The sequence below is a fragment of the Plutella xylostella genome, chromosome 8 (genome assembly GCF_932276165.1).
Source record: "Plutella xylostella chromosome 8, ilPluXylo3.1, whole genome shotgun sequence".
Classification (NCBI taxonomy): Eukaryota; Metazoa; Arthropoda; class Insecta; order Lepidoptera; family Plutellidae; genus Plutella; species Plutella xylostella.
In genome coordinates, this window is record NC_063988.1 from 1,654,543 (window position 1) to 1,679,775 (window position 25,233).

General features: G+C 38.6%; 2 protein-coding genes across 5 annotated transcripts; one reads left to right on the forward strand and one right to left on the reverse strand.

Moving 5' to 3' along the window:
* Positions 1–243: 243 nt before the first annotated feature.
* On the reverse strand, positions 244–22,646 carry LOC105393736 (palmitoyltransferase ZDHHC8). 4 transcript variants are annotated; one of them, XM_048622383.1, is made up of 10 exons: positions 22,454–22,646; positions 20,690–20,808; positions 19,097–19,254; positions 14,293–14,465; positions 13,259–13,453; positions 11,380–11,497; positions 10,406–10,474; positions 8,446–8,639; positions 7,944–8,096; positions 244–2,451 (listed from the first exon to the last, which is right to left on the reverse strand). In XM_048622383.1, the coding sequence occupies exons 1-10, from the start codon at positions 22,543–22,545 to the stop codon at positions 2,109–2,111; spliced, it is 1,614 nt and encodes a 537-aa protein (XP_048478340.1). In that variant the 5' UTR covers positions 22,546–22,646; the 3' UTR covers positions 244–2,108. The 4 variants fall into 4 exon arrangements, with proteins under 4 accessions (XP_048478340.1, XP_048478341.1, XP_048478342.1 ...); XM_048622385.1 differs by having other exon boundaries at positions 2,309–2,509; XM_048622386.1 differs by lacking the exon at positions 244–2,451 and adding an exon at positions 5,111–5,278.
* A 975-nt stretch (positions 22,647–23,621) lies between these two features.
* Positions 23,622–25,126, forward strand: LOC105393729 (60S ribosomal protein L27). The gene is given in 3 exon segments (NM_001305491.1): positions 23,622–23,634; positions 23,983–24,212; positions 24,913–25,126. Coding segments are annotated over 2 exon segments (405 nt in total). The 5' UTR covers positions 23,622–23,634; positions 23,983–23,993; the 3' UTR covers positions 25,099–25,126.
* Positions 25,127–25,233: the final 107 nt, after the last annotated feature.

Genomic DNA, 25,233 nt, shown 5'->3' on the forward strand with positions numbered 1-25,233 from the left:
AGTCAAACCATAATCAAGAATATGAAATAGTGAAAAATGTAATGAATATATACCAACTGGCACCGGGAACTTTAGCAAAACAGAGGAATACTCGACAAACTCGCCACTATAATACACACCATACAAAAAAATCTTCTTAAATATTCTTCTTCATACTTTTACGGGATATTTACATACTCTTATACTAAATAAATAGAAGACTGTCTGGTAAGATAAATATTCATAATATATTCTGTCATTATCTTTTTATATATACAGATAATCTCAACCATTTTTAAATGTTATTTCTTAGTTTTCCAAACATCCTTTTAGTACCTATTCATTTCAATTATATTCTTAATTTAATCTGAATTCTTTAATATTTATTACACAATTAATTTGGACAGATAATAAGGGTACCCGCATAGTGCAAGTAACTGAAGTGAAACACTGAATCACACACTGTTAAGTGCAATTGATCAGTAGACTTATATTGAGAAGTATGTATGGTAGATTCAGAAAGAGAACAGCAAATGTCCAACAACAAACCCAAAAATGTACCTCTGTACAACACACACTAATCACTTGTACTACAAAAGTGTCAATCAGCCTTTACATGCGCTGCCGCTGCTGGCTACAAGTGTGCGCATTATTCAAAATCAGAATGCTCAAGTTATTCGTTTACACGACGACTCATGTTACGTCTTCAAGCTACTTGCACCATGTTCTAGCACTTAAAAGCACACTAAAAACCACGTAACTATATCAGTTCGCATAGGACAATTCAAGGTGCAATTGGATGTGTTTGATTGGTTGGAATGTGTCAAAACCTCGCGACGCCATTGGTGCGCGCTATGCCGCTCGGTCCATATTGGTCTATCGCGGCAACGATCTACTCCGAATGTTCTCTTATCAATCGCTCATAAATACGGCATAAAAATGGCTGTCATTTCAGTCAAGTTACGTGGTTATTAGTGTTTCCATACAGGATAATTAATTTAAAAAAATACAAACATCAGATCATACCGACAATTTATCGTAGCAAAGCTAATAACGCAGATCTTTTACATAAATGTTTTGATGTTTGATGATCTAGCTTCTACTAAATATTTGGCACATTTCAAACGTCATTTTTGAAAACTTTAAACTCTTTTTCTTAGCTCACTTTCGATGTATACAATGATAATGATTTTTTTAATATTAATTAGTAACAAGCGAGACCGTCAATTCCATATCTGATCCCTTAAACTTCAAGGAACACTAATCTATTAATAGTGTATTTATAAAATGTTATTTAATATCTTGTACCAGCGAGGGTCTCTGCGAGTAACATCTGACACATTCGAACTAAATAACCAATAAATACATGACGCATTATATAATATACAAACGCTATACTTACTGCAATACCTTAGCAATGATCCTCATATGAAATATCTATTTATTCTTCACCTAAATCAATATTAAGCTTTCATACACAGCCTGTACATACTATTTTCATATAAATTATAATATTATGTACGGAATCACAACACTTCAGGGACTATTTACACATTCTGTCAACAAATTCACAGCTAAATATATTCCAACGTTACAAATGTTCACAAATATACATACATATAAAAATCTAATTAATATTATTTGCTTACGAGCAAAAACCCGAGTTTTTATTGTTAAGACTATTTTGTAATTCACGCACATTATCAACTGATCCGTCAAGTGTCTCTGTATATGGCTTCAATACAAAAATTATCAAATAAATCGTCAATTTGGACTGATGTTCCCGAAATCCGTCTTCGATTAAGGTCATTTTGGATAAAAAGGATATTGTGCGTTACATAAACTTCTTTGGAAACACTTGCGACTATTTAACAGCCGTCAAATGTGTGTATAACGTCCGATGACCCGCTCTACAAACACACAATAATACAGAGGTCAGTACACAAACCTAACCTACACAAAAATAGGCAGTCAAACTGGCGGATCGCGAATGTCATGTAACTCGATTGCGGCAACACCGTCCTTCGACCCTGACTTACACTACCTACATACAAAAATAACTTAAACTTAACCGAAATGCTTTTACCGCACGAGCGTCTCTCAAACCGTCTACACTCACTGACCAGTGTTCAGACGGAGATCTCATAGTTGCAGTCATAGACGGAGGCGCGGTCGGGGGGCTCGGGAGGGGGGGCTCTTGCGTCCAGCTGGTCCTGCACCTCGAGGGCTCGCACGAAGCTGAGGGGGCGCGCGGGGCGGGGCGCGGGGGCGGGGGCGCGGCGCGCGGCGCGGGGGGAGGGCTGCCCGCGCCGCTCCGCCCACGTGTACCCCCCACGCTGGGGCGAAGCCGCCAGCTCCCGGACCTCCCCCCCAAGAAGCTCCTCACTGAGGAACCTCCGCTGCGGGGAACTCCGCCCGCCCACGCTGATGAAGTCCGGGCGGCGCGGCTGCGTCGGCGTGCCCGGGTTGGACCTGGCCACGTCACGGGTTTAGTCTCGACATCTCGTCCTCGCTATCGTTATCGTACGGCCTACGGACAGAGGAAGGGGATGCGGGTCCAAGCGTCTGCGCGTGCGTCGCGGCGGCCGCGCGAGAGCGTCGGGACTACGCCATTTTAGGGCTCGGTTGTTAATGACTTTGAAACCAATTCTGTTATTTAAATCGTTAACTACAGGGTTTAAATTTTGAATGGGGATAGGTATAGCTGTGCTAGCCCAACACTTTTGCTGTACAGTACTGGAATGACATTTATACATTGGATGTATCGTGGCCTATGTAAGAATAGGATTGGAAATGGGGGATACGAAACATTCCCCTGCGTTTCCGCCTTTAGTTTTCAATCCAATTCTTAAAAGGACAAGTATATGTAAAGTAAATTTAGCTGGTAGTGCTAAAGACATAAATATCAGAATTGTATAAAACAAACAAAACAAGCCCGACGCTACGAGCGCGGTGCCCAACCAACTACGGTTGCGGGATGCATGCCAACGCTAAAACCAACCATTATACATACAAATATACAATATACAATAATATACAAAACTACAAACTACTTCACACTCTCATAGCGTCACGTTCCACATGGCTGGAAATGGTTCAGTATGTTTGTTTGTCCGAAGATAATGTAGGATTTAATCCATGTTTACAGAAAAACTAATAGTTTAATTAAATTATATAAAAAAAAAAAATTTTTGGAGTAATTTAGGAAGAAATAGGTATTTAAGAACTCTAAATACAATAGGTACATATAAAAAATCTGACTACTAGAGCTGGTGTCAATCAAGATAGAAACGGCTGTTTGGCGCAGTTATTTAGCTTTAATTTGACAATAATTTACAAACAGGTGGACTTACCTAATGCTAGACATGTTTTGTAGTTTGATATAAGTAGCTCTAATCTAGCAGCTATTTCAAACCGGCCGTTAATATCTCGGTCGAACACTAGTCAAGTCTGCATAAAAGTTATATCTGTGAGATAAAAATCATGCTGTCACTGTCTGAAACATATTTTGAGAGTGTGATAGTATGAGTGTTCAACCCACAGACAAACTTTACGCAGAATTATTGAAACAGTTGGTAAACATTAGAACTTGCACCAACTCGGACAAACAAATGAAAGGTCGAGAACAGAAAAAGAAATGGAACTGATAGGACAAATAAACATTTAAAGCTGGGTCCACACACATCATTGCCCCATATTAGATGTCTGTATCTTTGAAAAGCTAATTTGGACACAAGTATTCGGTCCAACTAGCAATAGTACGCGCAGATATGGGGAACTATAGGGAGCTTTTCTGACAGCTCATTAAAAACAAAAACTAAATCACAGATGCCATTAATAAAACCATCATACGACACTACTGCATTTTTTATTGCTGTATTGTCGTATGAAGTATTTACTAGCGCCATCTGTGATTTAGTTCTATTTTTTAAAGGGCTGTCATAAAAAAACCCATCAAAAGTGTACCCAGCTTAAACATGGACAAGTATATAATGTATTTACATAGTTTACCATGCGCTATGTAAATTCGACCATAGGCAACATGTGGTACCCGTCACCAGCCAAGGTGGAACGCGAGCGCCGCTCTCCCGTCAATCGATAACAGCTTGCAAATAAATAAACGCATTCTTTAGTAATAAATGTGAATTTCACACTCATTCGTTGTTATTTCTTAGTACTTATTAGTCTAGTAGAAAAGGTTGTTTTGTACATCTGAGTTGGTCTGTGGTGTGAAAAAGTAAATGAGGTAATCATACTACACATTAGGAATGTCATTATTATTTCTGGGAGAATACCTAATGAATGACCCGTTTTACAATATCTGGATTATCTATTCTAAATCTAAATTCAAATAGTAGATGTGAACAGTGATTACATAAGCTTTATCCAGATGCACTTGATATAAGATAATCTGATATTGCAAATTAAAATAAAAGCTAAATAATTTCAAATCTACAAATAAAAACCTTTACCACGTCCTGCTTAGATGTAAAAAACAAAGAAAAAAACAATGCTGTTTGCACTTTACAAAATAAAAGTAATTTGCTGCAAATTTACAACACGCGAAAAGCATTGGAATAAGGAATAAAATAAATCGGGATAGTATCTTAAAACTACTATAAAGAGTATTTAAATACATATTAAATTCACAAAAATATAAGTACATAATTTTCTTATATTAGATAAGTATTTAAAACCCGAGCGTAAATAAATGTTAATTTTGAAAAACAGATTTTAGCGACCTAAATACCGTTTTATTCGATATAGGCACTCCAATAAACTTAAATACCATATAATTATTCACATACTCTTACTTTGATTGAATTTTGAACATAGTAATCTAACTGGTCAACACTTTTTCAAATTCTGCTCTAAATTAAACTGAATTATTAAGTAGGATTAATGGACGGCCCCTTATCTAGAATATCTAGATCCATAGATAAATGGGATAGAAGCCTGTTATAAATCTATCAAACGAACATTACTATTTGGCGCTATAAAGAAATCTTAAAATGCACGGCAAAAAATACAGGGTACTCCAAAAGTGGTATAGCCTTAGCCGAAAAGGATGACTCAATTCTCCTTTCTGAAGAGCTATTCGAAAAAAACACAGAATGAGGAATAGAGCCGCTTTCTTTCGGCTACAATACCACTTTAGCAACCCATCATACTTCAACTTTAATTACATAAGATTCAAAATCCAACCAAAAGCTTAATACAAAGCACACCCAAACTGTAGTGTTAAATATAGACATCGCTTTACCGTTGTGGGGACGTTGCCACTACTCGCTAGGTCCACCTTGTAAGCGAAAGCACATTGAAACGTACTGGTTTTAATTGTGGTCATACATATATCAGGGGGTTTGTCGTCTAATTTTCCTGCTGTCGCGTTTAATGTGACTTGAGATAGCGAAATAATCTATCAATCATCAATAAATGAAAACCGTTTTCAGATTTGAAGCGATAAGAGGAAAATAAGACAATTAGATTTCAGGTTAGGTAAATCAGTATGCCAACCTTTAGTTTAGCACGTAAAATGCGTGCGCGAACGGAGTTGAATTGTAGCCCTGTGATTGGTCAAATTGGAATGGACCAATCAGAGGGCACTGCTGCGAAACGTCGTACAGTCGGCGTAAAAATCATTATAGACTGAAGTTTTCAAAACATTGCCGCTCAAATAGAACCCCCCACCCCCGCATAGTGAATATGTTGAATGTTTTGAAAAGTTGCCTTGTGTACTAACTTTTGCAGCTGACTGTCCTTTTACTCACGTACTCTACGTACTAACCTTATATTTGGCATACTTAGAAAGGGGGTTATACAATATCTATAATTTTTAATCTATTGCTATCTTGCTTTAAATGTGACAGCTGTCATTTCTAGGATTAGGTGATTGATTATTAAAAATCTTTTTGACAGTGTAGGGCCTAGAACTATAAAGCAATCCCAATACACGACCCGCATTCCATATTCCGACATTTATGAATATTTCTAAAGTCTAATTTATTACATACTTATCACATAATCCGATTGTTTTTATAGACTAACAACAGCAGTCAAATAAAACGAGATAACGGTAGATATTTTCATTAGACTCAGAGCAATTTTGAAGCAACACATTAATTTAAGACTGGTTGTAACAAAAAATATCAAAGTGGAATTTACATTCACATATCCAGTGATAAGTAAGACAGACTTTAATGTGTAGAATTTGGGGTATTAGCAACTGTAACTTAATATTTGTGCTTCAGAATCGCTTCCAAAAGGTAGAAGGGTAAATAGGGGTAAGGGTGCTGTTGTGTCCCATATTTTGGTTAAAAAACGTTTTAATATAATTTTGTATAATTTTTAGTTTTGACTATGTTCACACGCAATCCATATTCCACCCTGTTAAAAATAATTTGCAATTTCAACACTTCAGCTAAAATTGGCGTGAGCTAGGTAAATAAATACAGAATTTTGATAATATTGGAATCCAAAATATGCAACAACATCAAAGCACGGTAAGATTAGGTCACTATAACAGGTTTGCTCACATTTACATTTAACATACACAGAAATTATTAAAGTGAACCAAACAATGTAAGCAAACCTTAGTGTAAATGTACCATTAAAGAAAATATACACCAATGAAATAAACATTATGGACACCAAAAATTGTTATGGAAAGGAGATACGTATTTCTCTAATTAATCGGACAATGGGGTTATGCAAACCATTTTACATGCAAATAAAAATGTCTAAAAACACACTCCATTTAACAAATCAAAAAGTAAAGCGATGCATTTGAGTTGGATATGGGAGTTCTCTGTTTTGTTAGTAGTTGTTAATGTTGTGGGAATAGGCCATGATAGTCCATAACTTCATTATAAATACCTAATAATTCTGATATCATGTTGAAATTTCTGCTTCGGGTATTTATCGCCAATTTTTCATTGAGTTTTTGGGCTACTAACATTAAATTCAGGGGATATTTATTATTAAGACAATTATGTCTTGTCAATTGTTATATTAGGCAACGTAATCCAAAATTTTGCTTGTAAATTGTAAATTTAAAATATGTCGTGAAATTGAGAAAATAATACTGATTAGTTTTAATGAAAAATATGAGAAGCAAAACATTGAATATAGCCATGAATGAAACCCAACTTAACGCTTATTATCTAACAGAAGTTTATTACTACATGAGTTCTGATGATGTCTACTATGCACTGCATATATGAATATTTTATTCATTTACCCCAGTGCCAACTTTTATTTCGAATAAAATTATACCTAATCTATATATCTCCAGTCTCCTACATAAAAATCACAGGTAGGCAGTAAAAAAAATCTAATTTTCACGTCTACTACGCGGTTCACGGTACCCCTAACTTCGCACATAAAAATCGAAATTTATTGAGATCTCTATATGATTGTGCGCTTATTAAAAAATGTTCACAACGCTACCATAGAGGGCTCTGGTGTCTCCCCAAACAGTACATCTACCACTCAAATCCCCTCCTCTATTTCCCCGTTAAATTGAGATCTATTATCTATGATGGTGCGTTGTTTGTCCCAAATGTTCAAAATGCTACCTCAAATTCCCCAAGCCCCAGTTTCACCATACTCTCTTAGATCATAACAAGGGATTAGTTGTTGATTTTTGACACCTCTGCCAAGAATTTATGGAGATGACGTAAAATTTATGACATTACAATGTAACAGGGGTGTTTATTATCTAACAGACTATGGTGAAAATAGGCACTCATCTATCATCTATTTGTCTCAAATGTTCACAATGCTACCTCGAATTCCATCCCCTAAATGCCCTCACAGGCTATCCCTTCCCCCCTCCCCTCACAGGATATCACCTAAATAACCTATCCCTCCTGACTTCCTCAACATACCGTATTTCCTCCCCCTACTTCCCCACAGGGTCTCCCCTACATATCCTATCCCCCCACAGAGTCTCCCCTACATACCTCCGCACAGGGCTGGACACGGCGAGCGGCGTGGGCACGCCCAGCGCCTTGATCCTCTGCTGCATGGTGGGCGACGGCCGCGCCCCGTTCGACCCCGGGTCGTACCGGAGAGGCTCCATTACCACCCGGTAGCCGGTGGTTTGGTTGCCGTGGCTGGAAGGTGAACACATACCGTGTTGAAATTCTTAATTATTTCTGAGAATGTAAGAAAACATTGTGCTGGGATTTGTTACCGTGGCGAAAGGGTTTGATTGAAGACAACTTTTTGTCGTAGCTGACTGCCCAGCCAGGGTGCGCCAGTGTCGATGAAAGGGTAGTATCCCTTACAGACGCCTGTATCCAGAAATTGACTATCACGGATGGTCGATGATCTGTCCAATGTATGTACGTCCTAGCAGCAACTCCATGTTCATAAGAAGCCCGTAATAATATTTTTAAGAATTGAAGAATGTTGCCCAGGCGACGCCAACGCTGTATCACCTATCACGTGGGGGTCACCAACCTGGTATTCCGGGAGAGCGGGCTGAGGCGCGGGTGCTGGTGCGGGCGCGGCGGCAGGTGGCGGTGCGTCTCCGGGAACAGGCTCGCCTTGGAGCCGCGGCGCTGAAGCGGCGGCGGCGTCGGCTCGCAGTCCACGCTCTGGGAGGCTCCTGGACCTTCCATCTCGCCTTCGAGCTCGTCGCGGCCGCAGGAAAGCTGCGGGTGTAGGTGGTGTGTGTGATGACCACATAATGTGGAGGGATGAGCACACATGCATGGCAATTCGACCCCAAACTAGGTCTCTTGGGTTTAGGGGTGGAGTGGTAAAGATGATGATGACCACATAATGTGGAGGGATATCTCATATGTATGGCAATTCGACCGAAACTAGCCCTCAAATTCATAGACCGTTTTGTAAACTTACAACAAGGTTAAAATTGACTTTGAAACATGCGAGTTACAACTCTTTACGTCAGTCAAACAGTTGAAATTTGTATAGCTATATGTCAATTCTAAACCTGTTGTAAAGTGTCAAAAAGTTCTAAGAATTTGGGTTAGGTCTCTGCATAAATTGATGATGATGAATTGAAATGATTTCATATCCATATAGGAAGAATAGCCATATTTGGTAACATTTTGTATTCATACATGTAACGTTAGTTATGAAAGTAATTATAGAGCAATGAAAAGAGGCCGACATTTTTATGTAAGTACACAGAAAAGGACCAACGTTTATGTGGACTTGAGATGTTTAAGGTGATTCCTAATAAGATCAGTAATAATAATTACTTGTAATACAATCATTATACATTTACACAGATAGATATAGATATTAGACTACAGAACAATTAAAAATACATAACAACATAGAAATAGTTACCCCAAACAGTTAGTAAAAGCCATATATAGCAAGTCATCAGTAAATTTTCTAGTCTTGAATAGAGTTAATAGTATTGATTGCTTCTCCCAGGCTATTACAGAAGTAAACATTAAAATATGAGTAAGTGTTAATACATTCAGAATCCGGTAAGTTAAGTATAATAATAAAATACATCAAGAAATCATGGACAAACTTTTGAAACTCCTTTGTATGTTGTAAATATTAGTTAATCGAGTTCAAAAGTCTGTTCAACATAATAAAACATCAATAATTTTAGTCTGAAATACGAACATCCATTAAAAAGATTAGTAAAATCGTTAGAAAGAGACAGTAGAGAGCCAGACCATGTCTTCAATTCACATGTTATCGAGTCATTCAAAACAAAGTTAGTGCACGGTGCGACATTCGACCTTATGCAGTGAATTGAAGGTATGTAATAGTTCGCTCTACAAGCATGATAACTAGATGTGGACTACTGAAGATGGTATTAGTGAATGTTTACTATATTGCGGAAAGAATAAGTGAGATTTTTGAGTGAAGGACGAATGCGGTGTGAGATAAAGCTTGCTGGTGATGGAACATCAGAACTCCTGAATCTATTGGTTTAGAATTAATTTGTTTAGATTCAAGCCTCATTCAGTTGGTATATGTTTATCCACAGCTTCATTCCTCAGTGGTTAAGCGTTGCGTAAATGATAATGAAATGATAAAGTATGTTACAAAGCGTTTGAAATAAATAAGAAATAGAAAAGATTTCGAATTATTAGTTAGTAAAAAGCTTTAGTTAGTAATTAAAGCATTTACAAATAATCAAAAGATGTCATAGTTTAAGTGGTTTCATAATATGAATCTAGACTTCACAATCAATAACAAATTCAACATTTTCTTTCATGATAGATCACGAATGTCATGAAATCCCGAAATTACCATTACCACAACATAAAGTCCGACAACAACAAACAGCCGTCAAAATGAACGGACTCTTCAACCCCCGTGCAAAGAACGGGCCCTCGACAAACGAGATCCAACTGTCATCTGTCAAATTGAAAAAGCGAACTGAAGCGCGATCTAGCGGCGTGTTGCGCAAGCGTCTGGCTCTCACCTTGTTGTAGTGTGCGTGCGCGCCGACGGCTCGCAACGCGCTGCCGTTGTCTGCCGTATACGTCTTTACCTGTATCATGTATTATTGGACGTTATTATACAGGGTGTTGGAAATTCTGGCAAGGTGTTACGGGTCTAGTACAGGTTTTGATATTAGAATGATAGGCGTTTTGTTGCATAGAAAGTAGCACCTCTAGCGGAAACTATGGTGAAAACTTTAACAGAAATTTTACTGTAGGTTGATGATATAAGAAAACAGAATGATTTCGAATGTGTAAATAGCAAAACCTGTACTAAGACTGCCTAGGTGTTCATTCTACACATTAACATTGAATTATGTATATGGTGGAGCGAACACAGAAGTAGCACCTAGAAGTTTGGAAAGTCAGTCACCGTCTTATAAAACATATCTACACAGTTAATGAAATTGACTTCATTCTTGAATTTTTTTACACATTTATAAACATGTTAATTTACAATTTACATCTCCCATGTAATCTACAGTCATGAGTTTTGTATAACATAAGTTTAACACAGGTTTGTATAACAGCGCCATCTAGACTAAACAAACTAGATTAGTTCTTTCTGTTGAAACATTTTTGAATGCTGTTGAGAGAAAAATACCTACTCATTACTTAGCCCTCGTAAGGAAAACTTTAAAAAACAAACACAGAAATCCCCTCAACAGCACGGTAATGCTGCTTGTCCAGCAGAGCGGAGCGGGCTAGCGGAGCGGTGCGCGAGGTAAACATAGCCCAGTGAAATTTCATATAAAGTCCGCTCGTGTAATTTTACTACGCTGTGGTGTCCTGAAGACCTAGCATGGGGTGACCTAAGACGCGCACGTTAAGACATGACAAAATTTTTGCATCGCACTCACTCACATAGCGATGGATAACTTTTGTCACGACACGTGTTGACGTGCGCGTCTTCTTGAGTCTTATGCCCCAATCCTGACTGCAAAACAGCACATACCTGGTGCTGCGTGTCAGTAGCAATAGTGGAGATGGCGGAGGCGGAGTGCAGCGCGGGCGGCATGGCCTCGCGCCGCTTCTTGCCGCCCTTGTACACGTACTTGGACGGACGGACTAGGCTGGAAATAGGGAGGTTTTGTTTGTTAATATTGAAAGGTTTTGGTGCTTTGTAGGGGTGTTTGGAGCGCATAATACAATTACACCCTTAGCGTCAATTCACACGTACCACAACCACACCACGTCGCAGCGACATAATGTGGTCAAGCTGTGGTTACGTGTGAATTGTGTGACAGCGGCTTTTTGCAGTTGCGTTGTGGCAGCGACAAAATGTCGATATGGTTGTGTTGTCGCTATCGTTGCGATGTGGTGACACCGTGGTCGTATGTATTTAATAGGGAGAGGAGGTGGCCGCGGTGCCACTGCCGCGTGGCGGCTTTGCCGACGCGATGTGGTTGCGATGTGGTCGTATTACACAGGTGGTCGATGACAACGGCAAAATGTGGCACGTGTGAATTGGATTATTCATTTTCAATACAAAATATATGCCCGACCACACGGCATGGTTGTGGCTGTGGTGTGGTTGTGGTACGTCTGAATTGACCATTACTTTGATTTTATATTACTAGCGTCAGACAGGGCCAAGAGAATGGCACCTCGCGTTGGCCCCAAAATCTCATATCTGTCATAATTTTCTTTGAATTAGAGCCAGCGCACGGGTGACATTTTCATATTCACGGGTGTATATATTATCACATGTTAAAATAATTGTTAATTTTACAGAGTATAGTAGCTCGTGCCATGAGTAATCAATCATTTAAAACTATTATAAAGTAGTTAACTTAATTGGACACCGTTAAATTACTTAAGAGAGTTGAGGCACTGTATGTTAAATAAAATACCTTGTAATTACAGTACGCAATTAATGAAATGGACGGCAATTCAAAGCGGAGGGTAAAGAGTTTATTTTAAAAGCGAACAAAGAAAGTATGTTTTTAGGAAAATTTAAAAATAACAAATATAACCCGGACGTTTTAATTAACTTGGCACGTGTGACCGAGTAATAAGGCGAATCACGATTTTTATTGATTCTTGACGATAACTTCATAGGCGGTTCATCGTAATTTGAATGACATCTAAAACGCATACAGATTCCGGTGAGCCGCCTAAGGGCCAAATTCACGGGTTGCACAGTAATCTAAGTTTTATTAAACTACGATTTCATTAATCACGATTGCCGATTTCGTCTAACTGCGTTTAGAGTAACCTGAAATTCATCGGTGCTATTTTAATCTCGTTTATGTCACCGGTGTTTCAGCTACAGACGAGCCAGCAACACTGAAATGCGTTTAGTTATTGCGTCGCGCCGTACATACTTTTTGCGTATTTTGATTTCGAGCAATGGAGTAACAAAACGTTTTGACACATTATAAAACAAAAAAATAATATATGTCGTTGTCAAAGCGTTGTTATTTGCTCAGTGGTTTGTTTATGACGTTTGACAATGACAGCTTTCTATAACTGCGTTTAGCAACGCTAACTGGCCAATTTATAGCAGTTACAGCTGTAACTGCGTATTGCTCTAATCTTGGTTAATATTGGTCGGTGAAAATCGAAATGAGCGTATAAGCTCGTTAAGAGCATAAACTGCGTTTTCAATCCTACTAACGACGTTTAATTACTTCGGTGAATTTGGCCCTAAGTCAAAAGTCAAAGTCAAAGTCAAAATTTTTTATTCATCGTACAAATATAAAATTTTCTGATGAACGTAAATTTTTACAAATTACTCGCCTATCGAATAAGCTATCGATAAGTCCGTAAATTTTCGTGATACGCTTTCGTGAACGGACCCGTGCAACGCTGACAGGTTGACGCACACTCACCTCGGGTACTGCGGGCCGAACTGCGTGTAGCAGCAGTTGTGCCAGCAGCCGCGGCTGAAGGGGTTGAAGCCGCCCGTGAACTTGCCCGTCACCTGCTCGTTGGTGGTGCGGCCTCGAGACACCAGCACCATGTGGAACCCGGTCAGCCCGAAGATCGGGATGGCTAGCAGGGCTATTATGCTCATTATTACCATTCTGGGGGACGGGTTAAGGTGGTTATAGATGTGGAATTTGTGGAACAGTATTAGCTATTATTTGATTCAGTTACACTTCTACCTTGAAGTGAAAAAATTATAAGTACATGTAGGTATATTCCTATACAATATTCGACGCCACATACTAATAAAAGTTGGAAAACTTAAGAAGTAGAAGTTTCTACGGGGATGCTAACATTTGTGAACCATCCTTCGATCATGAGCCATCCAGTTTCAGCATATTATTACAATACCGTTTTTAAATCCCTTTTTATGTCAACAGTGTTGTAAAAAGGGTATACTATTAGTTTGTATTCTGTTTTCTACGTTGATTTTGTGGTTCCTGTATCTGATACAGGATTCGAAGGATTTGGAAGTAAATCCAAATAGTATTGAGGAAAAAGGTGCGAATTGACTCCCACTGATCCGACGGGATTATGCTGCCTCAAATCCTGTGTGTATCTGTGATCCCCCAGCTATTTTGTGAGCTTATTTATGAGATTTTCTCGAAGCTGAGTAAGGGTGATACGCGTATATTTGTTTATTACATTTTTTACACCATAAGGCATAATAACATTGTTTATAGGTGCCTGCCGTATTTTCTTAAGGCTGTTTTAGCGGTGTATCGCTTTAGTATCCCAAGTGCTCACAGTTTGCTACTTGTATTTTACGCTCTCTCTACGAGTAAGAAGTTTTCCTACTGATAACGCAGCATAACCCATAACTTGTTATCATTGGTGGCCATGGTAACATTGAATGGAATTGCAATTCAGTGTAAACTTTATAAAATTCAGATGAATCAGTACCAAAAATTTTACCAAAATTTCAACAAAAGGATACGACACAATAGGCTCAACCATCGTCAAGGTCTTGTTGTTGTTCATGATGAAGTACAGACTGAGCCCGAAGATGCTCAGCATGTGTATGGAGAGCGAGATGAGGAAGAAGAAGAAGAAGCGGTAGTTGCGCCGCCCGATGCAGTTGTTCACCCACGGGCAGTGGTGGTCGAACGTCTGGAAGGAAAAACAAATGGTTAGAATAGGCTACAATTATCTAATCTAATAAATTTACCTTACTTCTTTACGAATAAAGGGATGGCTGGAAGAATAGCTTTTTAGCAAAAAGCCCGCCTTTGTGTAATTACTATTCCTAACTTAATTTTTTAAGGGGTGTAAGGGGGTCACACATCATCTCACGACCTCCAAGTCAACCTTACCTGCTCGCGGTGCACCCTGCTGACTAACAAACAAAGCTCTGACGACCCACCAACCCGCAATGGACCAGCGTGGTGAGGTTATGGTCCACCCCCTAATGAATGTACACCAGAAGTCCCCGGCCTCTAGTGCCCGGCGGGCCTAGCGGCCCCGGCGATGACGGCAGCCGGGTCAACCCTGGGCCAGGAGGTGCGAAGAATCTCCGGGCGGGACCGAACCCCCGTCAGACGACCACAGCTATGAATAAGGACCCCGACTACCTTAACATTATAACCTATAATGTCCGCACCCTTATGAAAGATGAGCGCTTAATAGAAATAGAAAATGCGCTTAAAGAGGTGAATTGGGACATTGTAGGATTATCGGAAATAAGGAGAATAGGAGAAGAAACAACAGAAAGAGATAATTGTATATTTTATCATTACGGAACAACCAGCGGCCTTTATTGTGTGGGTTTCATGGTATCTAAAAAGTGGAAAAACAATATACTCGAATTTATAGGATATTCAGATAGAATTGCTGTGCTTAAATTTCAAATATCCCAAAAACATACACTGACCCTCATCCAAACATACGCACCAACATCTTCGCATACGGACGACGAAGTAGAGAGCTACTACGACCTTCTGAACAAGGCCTGTGACGAGCACCGGGGCACATGGACCATGGTTCTCGGTGACTTCAATGCTAAGTTGGGCAAAAGGCAAGAACTGGACAACGCAGATACACTCGGACCACACGGGCTTGGATGCCGTAATGAACGTGGCACGCGTCTGCTTCAGTTCGCCTTCGGTCAAAGCCTGAAAGTTAGTAATAGCTTTTTCTATAAAAAAGCACAACGTCGTTGGACGTGGGTTTCTCCCGACTCCATAACCAAAAACGAAATAGATTTCATCCTGTCATCAAATCAATCAATTGTCAAAGACGTATCCGTTATTAACAAATTTAAATGCAGTTCCGACCATAGACCCTTACGTGCGAGAGTTTCCTTTGATATAAAAATTCACCGAAAACTACTATTCACCAAACAAATAAAAAGGCTCAACAAACATATCCTCATCCAAAATGCCGATCAATTTAACCTCGAACTTTCAAATTCATTCAAATGCCTAGAAATAGATAAAGAAGACGTAGACAATCAGTTTAATAATATAAAGAAGAGTATTTATGATGCAAGTAAAAAAGTAAAACAGAACAGAATTAACGACAATAAACTCACCACTGAAACAATAGCCCTAATCAATGAAAGAGAATCATACGCAAGATGTTCCCCTGAATACAACCATTTTGACAGAATAGTTAAACGTAGTATCAGAAAAAATATTAGATCATATAACACCAAATTAGTTCAGATTGCAATAGAAAAACACCATTCTCTTCGTAATGCCAAAATGGGAGCTAACAGGGCCAAAACTTGGATAAATTGCCTCAAAGATGAGAACGATGTTAAACACAGCCATAGAGATAATATAACCACCATATGTACCACATTTTACAAGAACCTGTATTCGGATGCCAATAAAAACGAACTCCCTGACATAGAATATACGTGCCCCGACACCATCCCACCAATAACAGGGCAGGAAGTTTACACAGCCCTTAGAAGTATGAAATACGATAAAAGCCCAGGAGACGATGGGATCACAACCGAAGCACTGAAAGTAGGTAAAAACACTCTCATCCCTCATATAACCAACTTGTGCAACACCATACTTTACAAAGGCCAACTTCCTGTCAAACTATGTCATGCAAATATTATTCTTCTGCACAAAAAGGGTGATAAGTCTGATATTGGAAATTATCGTCCCATTAGTTTAATTTCACATATTTATAAAATATTTATTAAAGTAATTGAAAACCGTATTTCTGCAAAACTTGACTCAAATCAACCACCGGAACAAGCAGGATTCCGACTTGGATTCTCTACGACCGACCATCTTCACACCCTAAATCAGATTATAGAAAAACACAACGAGTTTAACAAACCTCTTTACCTTGGTTTTGTAGACTACAGCAAGGCCTTTGATAGCATCACACACAACTCCATATTCACAGCATTGCAGAATCAAGACATAGACCCTACCTACATACAGATATTGAAAAAGATATATAATAATAGCACAGCAGATATCAAACTACAGAATCCAGGTCCAACATTCAATATAGAGAAGGGTGTGAAGCAGGGCGACCCGCTGTCTCCGAAGCTGTTTACTGCCACACTGGAAGAAATCTTCAGAAAGCTAGCGGCCTCGTGGGAGCGCAAGGGAATAGACGTTGGTGGCAGAATGCTAACAAATCTTCGCTTCGCCGACGATATAGTCTTGTTTGCTCCGTCCGCATCAGTATTGACACAAATGCTACAAGACCTTAGCACGGCGAGCCTTGAGGTGGGACTAAAGATGAATAGGTCTAAGACTCAAGTCATGACCAATAGCGTCAAAAGTAGGGTCGAGGTAGACGGGCAGGAAATAGGATATGTCGATGAGTATATCTACTTGGGCCAGATAGCATCCTTCGAAAACAGGCAGGACAAGGAAGTCGAAAGACGCATTACCAACGCCTGGAAGAGCTTCTGGTCCATGAAAGATCTAATGAAGGGTACTCTCCCTCTAACTCTCAAACGCCAACTCGTCGACATGTGTATTCTGCCTGTCCTAACCTACGGCGCACAGACTTGGTCTCTGACCGAATATCAGAAGTCCAAACTCAAGGTTTGCCAAAGAGCGATGGAGCGTACCATACTTGGTGTACGAAGGATTGACCGAATCCGGAACACCACGCTACGCTCCTCGACTCGTATCACTGATGTGGGCGCACAGACTGCGAAGCTGAAGTGGGCCTGGGCAGGCCACGTCTGTCGCATGCACCCGGACCGGTGGGCCAGAATTGTCACCGAGTGGGTGCCCAGTGATGGACGTCGGCGTCGCGGAAGACCCAGACGGAGATGGCGGGACGACCTCGACAGGTTTTTGCCTCAATGGCCGAAAGAAGCACAGGATCGGGAACGGTGGTCATTATTTAAGGAGGCCTTTGCCCAGCAGTGGGACACGATGCTACATAAAAAAAAAAAAACTTTATTTTTTGTATCTAACTTTGTTTATGATGATGATGATGAAAGTGTGCATACATAAATAATACAAGTATAAAAGGAGGGTTAGCTAGCTTTTTCTCGCAAGCTTCCACGAAAAGTTTTACGTGTTAAGTATGGTGTAAAGTAGCCTGTATGCCTTGTATATCCAGGTTCACTACTCCGTACATAAAAAAAACTATTGTACCTATTTAAAGCTTTGTAGTTTTTCGCTTTATTTCTACTTTCTGTAGGTACTAAAATAGAGTTACTGTACTTGTATCTCAGTTTCATCGAAGAAATTACCTATACCTAAACAAAGCTGTGAAAACTTCACAAACACAATCTACTTGGTATCACCGATTCAAATAGGGCACTTGCCCTATTCGTATAATGTAGTTTAGTTAGTTACATTCCGCGTAAAGGTAGTTAAAAATATATCGCGAATGGAAATTGAATTAACTTCCAACATAGAGAATTAAAAATAACTCAGTAGCTGGAAAGTGCTCCTAATCGATACTCCGGAAAGGTTAGGATATATTAGGTACCGTTTCAGTAGGAATATTTTATAAAGACCATAGTAAGCTTTCAGGCTTTCAGGTAAGATTTTCTCCAATCAAATATTCATGACTCGGCAAAATTGTTAAGAAACCTTTTATCAAATTTAAGTTTTCCCTGAGCTATTCAACAGATATTTTATTCCATCAATCATTCAGGAATAACTAAACTCAGTAGGGATTCGTTTTGAGCTAAATACGTAGAAATGGAAGACCTCTTGAACCGAGTCTGCAATCCAGTTTAACAAACACGAAAAACCAGGCTACTACAGGCTTCAGGACAAAATTACAAACATGAGGATATCGTATCCTTTTCAGCATACATACGGATAATATCTATTATCATTCAACCACTGAAACAGGCTAACCAAATGACATGCCGTCACAGGAACGAAGCAAATCAGGCTGAAGCTGGTAAGAAACCCAGTTGGTCATGCGTCTATTGGCCGGTGGTGATGGAATCGTGACTGATAGATTCCCATCCGTCTCGCTCATTCACTCTCAATCAGTGATTCCATAACACAATGTAATTAATTTATGTAAATAATCTTACATCTAATGCCATAGATAAGATACCATCATCACCATATTGATAATTCTACGATTGTCTATACGATAAATTTAGCGGTCATTGGCCGATAAACATATAAGTAAGTATGGCCCCCCGCGCACTAGGCGGCTTGGCTGGAATATGGGATTTCGAGGCTGCCAAGTGCGCGCAGGGGGCCATGTGGGTCGGATAAAGAAAGACTGTTCATGACGCCACATATGAACCTGACAAGTCTGCATCTATCTCTCTCACTCACCTCTATACAATGATTGCACACGGAGCAGTGCGAGCATCTCGGTGGTCTGTAGAACTTGCAGGTGACACACCACTTCATCCGTACGGTGATGCCGTTGATCTCCACGCTGCGGTACAGCGGCGCTCTGAAGTCGTCTTCTCTATCTTCGTCAGGTGGCGCTGGGGGCGAGATGGTTGTGTTAATGGGAGGCTACGATTGGGAGTTTAACTGATTGCCTAAAAATTTCACCACTGCGACTATCCCTATACTCTCTGCGATATATGTATCTCAACTATATAGGTATTAAATTGTTTGTTTGCATTGTAGTATGTTATGGTCCTAGTTGCTAGCTGAAGAATAGAATACGTCCTAGTTCCTGCTGAAGCTGACGGATGTCATCTGCACCATTACCACGCAAAGTATAGTGTGGTATATCGAGTGCAGCTATAGTGTTCGTCACTGACATACTAAGAAAATTAACAATAAGGTACAAGCGATATTAAGATAACATACTAAGACGAGGAGGCCATAAAAATATTGTTAATTATTTCAAGTTTGGTATAAGTAAATATATACATTAATTGAGTTCATCAGACCTTGAAGAGTGGCATTTGCAATAGTTTAAAACCATTTAAGCACCTGAGTTATATTTTTCTCACAAATGAGAGTACTTTTGGAGTTATGGTAATCTATGTAATGTGTATATTTTATATGCCTTGTTGATTCCAAGTGAAATTTTTAATTTCAAGTCGTGAGCACACAAAATTATCAAAATGTATAAAGCGAAAGTAACACCCAGCCCATAATGAATATTGCAGATGCGAAAGTACATTTGTTCTACCTTTTCTTATGTTACTTGGTACTTTACTGAGGTTTTTTGTTGGAATAATGGAGATGGAAATAGGATTCCCTACATCGAAATATTGTTTCAGAATAAGTGTCTATCTATTAACTGCCAGTTTCTATAACTCTATCTATCCATAACTGGTATTTACTTTCTTACGATTTTGACATAATCAAAAGTAACAATCTGTCAAAATCGAATGAAAGTAACTACCAGTTATAGATAGATAGAGTTATAGAAACTGGCAGTAAATCAATGGAGGAAAATATGCTACTGCTAAATTATACATTAGCAAAGCTAGAACAGTGTGTTTAGTTTTATGTTTGTTGATAAATTTAAATTTAGTCCAAATTTAGTATTATCTTATGATTATTATCTGATAAAAGTTTAACATTTCATTGTTGTGTCTGTCTGTTTTAGATACAATAAAGTTTGTTGAACTTATTTGCTGAATATGTTGTGTATAGAAGATAGCTGCAAAGCTTGCCAAACAGACTACCAAGACCAGAGAGCCGAGCATGAATGCTCATGCAATACTACCCAGGTTTTTAAATATGAGTGTGCTGTTTGTCTCAGAAAAATATGTACAAAAAATCATATCTAAAGATACAGTGCTTGTTAACAATCTATGATCCACATTACACCTTCATCTCAATTTTTTTTTACCATGGGTATTCCAGTCTTTCTATTGAGGGATAGTCAAATATATCAGCAACATACTTCATCAAATAGCAATAGTTGTATATAGGTAATTTATAATCCATATCTACCTTTTGGTATAACACCCGGGTCCATGAAAGTGGCCAGTGTAAAATTGGCCAAAACAAAAAATGTTATGACACCTTGATACGCAGGTACCCATGGGTGTCTGTACAGGTAATACTGGCACCTGAAATAAAAAAAGAAGTGTTAATCAAACATCATACTGTATGTGGCACAACTCCATACTATTACAATTTTGTGAATCAAAGTTGGTTTAATGTAGACCGGAATGCTATCAACTTCATAAAAATTTTGTCAATATTGGTGATACCACAAGAAGATGACTAGTAGTCGGATTTCTCAAATTTCTTTACTCACAAAATGAACAATGTTTCATAATATCATGCTATAGTATCATAGTTGTGACCAGATATTAATATTAATGAGAGTATCATGAAAATGATCTTTAGTTAACAATAGACAAACAATGACAATGTGATTTGTGTATGTCTGAAATATTTACCAGCATTCTATTCATCAGCAGATCAAGCTTATTGATACTATTGATACTTCTATAAATGTACTATAGTAAGTGTATGCAAGAAGGCATAATGTATTACATTGTACACAGGAAAATGGTTTAAAATTAATGTTCCACTAGTAAGAGGTAGTAAGAGGTCAGTAAGGTTTGTCTTATTATACTATAATTATTTATTGAACTCCAGGACAATATGTGTGGAATGTTAATTTCAAGCACTGCCAACATAACATTTCAATTTATAAATATAGTTATCTTAATCTTATGCACCATATACTTAAATTTACATAAATAGTTGTAATCATAACATTAGACAAGATCACACATACACATGGTTGAGTTTGAATTAAATAATCTAATTAAGTAAACATTTATTCACACTAATCATGGAATGGTACAGGATAGGGATGGCGAAATAATATCGATGTATCGATATATCGATATATTTTTATAAATATATCGATATTTTCCGACGATATATTGTAAACCGATATATCGATACATCGATATAAATAATCAAGTATCGAAAAAGTATCAAAATCGATATTTTTTCATTAACAATACCCTTTTGTTGGCGTCACAACGTAATGCGGCGATACTAGCTCGCAACCGTGTACCGAGCGAGAGTGTAAATACACGACATTGGCACAAAGTGACAGTAAAAAAATAGTGTTTTTTAATAATTCCATATTATTTGATTTCATAATAATTTATTCCTATAAAGCTACCGATATATCGATATATCGATATTTTTTTTTCGATATATCGATTTCAGTAACGATATAAAAGAAAATATCGATATATCGAAATATCGATATTTTTTTGCACTCTCGACATCCCTAGGTCTAATTTATCTCAAGTGTTAAAATTACTGAGACAACATACCTAAATAAAAGGGTGATCAAGAATCAGGTCACATAAACACATTACTGCAATGATTCATATTTAACAGAAACATGATAAAAGTCTTGTGTCTTTGGCCATGTCCTTCATTAGATAAAGCTGTGAAAGGGTTTATGATCTTTAGGAGACCACTTTTATGGCACAAACCTGAGAAATCGCAGACAATAACAGACCAAAACCTTGCAAGATCACTCCAAAGTTCAGTAACATTGAGACATACCTTGGCGCGCGTTATCCTTATGTTTTTCTCACACATTCGGTCACACAGGTGTACCGCTTAGTATCGGGCAAGGGCCGAGGCCCAAGATATTAATAGAAACATTTATATGATCCTCCATGGAAGTTGACAGACCAAAATGAAAATTTCATCTTCACTGAAGAGTATACTTACGGAAAATAAAAAAACAGGGACGTTGTGCCCAAAAGTAAAGTCCAGGCAAATGTTGCTGGGATGTATCTGGTCTTGAGATCGCATTTGGGCATATTGTGTCAATTTTAATTCCCTAAAAGCAAATTAAATAATTTTATTCGCAACAGAGCAACATGGCCGCACCTATATAATTTGACAGCTGCATGAATTTGGTAGTGATGGGGTAAACTGTCATTTATATTGTAATCGGTAAAACCGGGTTTTTATTGTTGGATAAACAGCGCAGTGCTCTTACAAGCGAGGAGATTATTATTTTGAGGCTTCAGCGATCAAAAACGGGTTGGCTTGGCGATGCTGTCTGGACTGGAAGTATAAAGAGCATTCTAATCGTTGCATAGATCATATCACTATGTAAAAAAATAGTAATTTTATGTTGCCTTCACGCTTGACTCCTGTTAGCGACGCGTTACAATATATACCTACCAACCAGTCACCCCACACACACACACGCATTGTTTAGTTGTAGTCAAATAAATTACTTAAATACCTAGTTAATTAAACCTAAGTAGAATCGTTAGGTACTGTTTCATATAAATATGGATGTCTTACCTACTTACTGATACCTACTGTATGCATTTTGTATGTATATTTAACCGTGCATTATTTTAATAAACATACGTTTTTTCATAAGGCGTGCGACCGGTAACCAGTACGTCACAAGGGTCCCGCGCGGTGCGGGGGGATGGCACCGAGTCTATATAAGGCCAAATTTCTAATCACACATGTGCTCACTTACATAGCGGCCACTGGACGCACGCCTTCGTCAACCTTAAATAGTTGTTTTACTCCATCCTGCAAGTTACAACCCCTACAACTCCTTTATCGACAACTACCTTGGAATAGGATACGATAAACAAAAGCCACATACACATAGCACCGCATGCTGCGGGTACTGTGCTGCCGCTGCGCTGCCGTTGCCGCAGCCCGCAACTGACTGCCGTGCCGCATGCTGATGCTGAACTTGCCTTGCTTCGCTGATTACAGACCTTACAAAGGACAGTGATAGGTAAAATCGGAGTAGACCTCCTACATTCAGAAATTGTGGCAGCACTGATGAAAAAAATTTACTGTCAATGTCAAAATGTAAAAATATTTTTTATGGCAACACAGTGTCTTTTTTCTTGTCGACGGATAAAGAGAATGTGAGTTTTGTGTATTTACGTGAAAAAATCTCATAAAATCTGTGATAAATAAGTGTAATCGAAGCAAAATCTTCGTTTTATATTCACTAAGTGGTCTCACAAATACACCCCAGTGCATATTTTTCACAATTTCAAAATAATTACTTGTAAAATTTACGAAGTCGTTCTCGGCGAACTGTCAGTGATATTTCTTGATTTTCGTTGTTGTTTACGGCGTTTCCCATCGAAAGCTTTAAAAGACGGCACAGGCCTAAGTGTCTGAACCATTACAACCCCGTGATCAAACGATTCCATTGGAAATTGAGGTATCAAAACATCAATTTGAAGGTTAGTTTTTGGTGTTCACAGATCCATCCAAGATGGGTAAGATTATGAAACCTGGGAAGGTGGTGCTGGTCCTCAGCGGCCGGTACGCGGGCCGCAAGGCCATCGTGGTGAAGAACTACGATGAGGGCACCTCCGACAAACCCTACGGCCACGCTTTCGTCGCGGGCATCGACAGGTATCCCCGTAAAGTCAACAAGAGGATGGGCAAGAACAAAATCCACAAGCGATCCAAGGTCAAGCCCTTCGTCAAAGTGAGTACAAACCGGTGTTTACCATTTACACTTAACCTACAAGTTTGTTTTGATATTTAACCATACATGATCACGCAGTTGAGGGATCAATAAGCTTACTATCTCTCATCTAACAACTACCTTTTCTAATGATTTCAATGTCTTGACTGCAGTAATCCAGATTTGTTTAAATTCTTTTGGAGAGGTTTATATCCAGTAGGTAGTAAACAATTTATTAGATAATTACTCCTGATTATTATGACCAATAACAACTAATTGATATTTTTTAAATGCTATGCAAACACAGTAGTGATTAATTTTGCATACAGCCAAATGCTATAACATGTACAGTTTGGGCCAAACAAGTAGTTAGCAGTTGTAACACTTTTGTACTGTGTCAAACTAACCAACCATGAATCTTTATAAGTTTTACATTGGTTTCAGGCGTATCAACTTGTTGGTACTGTATAACTCTGAGGGGAATAATTGTTTCATTTTATATAAAATATATGAATCAACAGTTTATTTCTGTTTCCAGACATTTAAAAGTACTTGGCTAATACATCCTTGTCAATTAAAACTTTTAATTAATAGAATTGCAGCAGTTATCTAAGAATTTTATAGCTATGCAATTCACCAAACCTTTGCCAATCTTCACATATGTCTAGCAAGAGCTTGCTTATATTTTAAAATTCTAATGATTTCTCTTTCCTTTCCCCAGGTTGTAAACTACAACCACCTCATGCCCACCCGGTACATCGTAGACTTCAGCTTCGACAAGTTTGCTGCCAAGGACCTGAAAGACCCCGCCAAGCGCAAGAAGCTGCGTTTCAACACCCGAGTACGTTTCGAGGAGCGATACAAGAGCGGGAAGAACAAGTGGTTCTTCCAGAAGCTTAGGTTCTAGGGTGTAATAAAAATTATTTCTTAACGCATACTGTGGTTTCAATGTTTAAAACCTCTAGTATAATAATTAGTCCTTATAATTTTTTGGCTAATATTTGAGATAACCCTTTTCATGAAGTTGGTTACAAATAATTCG

Coding starts and splice junctions, on each gene's coding strand:
- LOC105393736 (XM_048622383.1), bottom strand. CDS start 22,545: ATGCCCAAATGCGATCTCAAGACCAGATACATCCCAGCAACATTTGCC. Junction 8,640..10,405: donor CGCACGCACACTACAACAAG/GTGAGAGCCAGA, acceptor CTACACCCGCAG/CTTTCCTGCGGCCGCGACGA. Junction 8,097..8,445: donor CCGCTCTCCCGGAATACCAG/GTTGGTGACCCC, acceptor TTCACCTTCCAG/CCACGGCAACCAAACCACCG.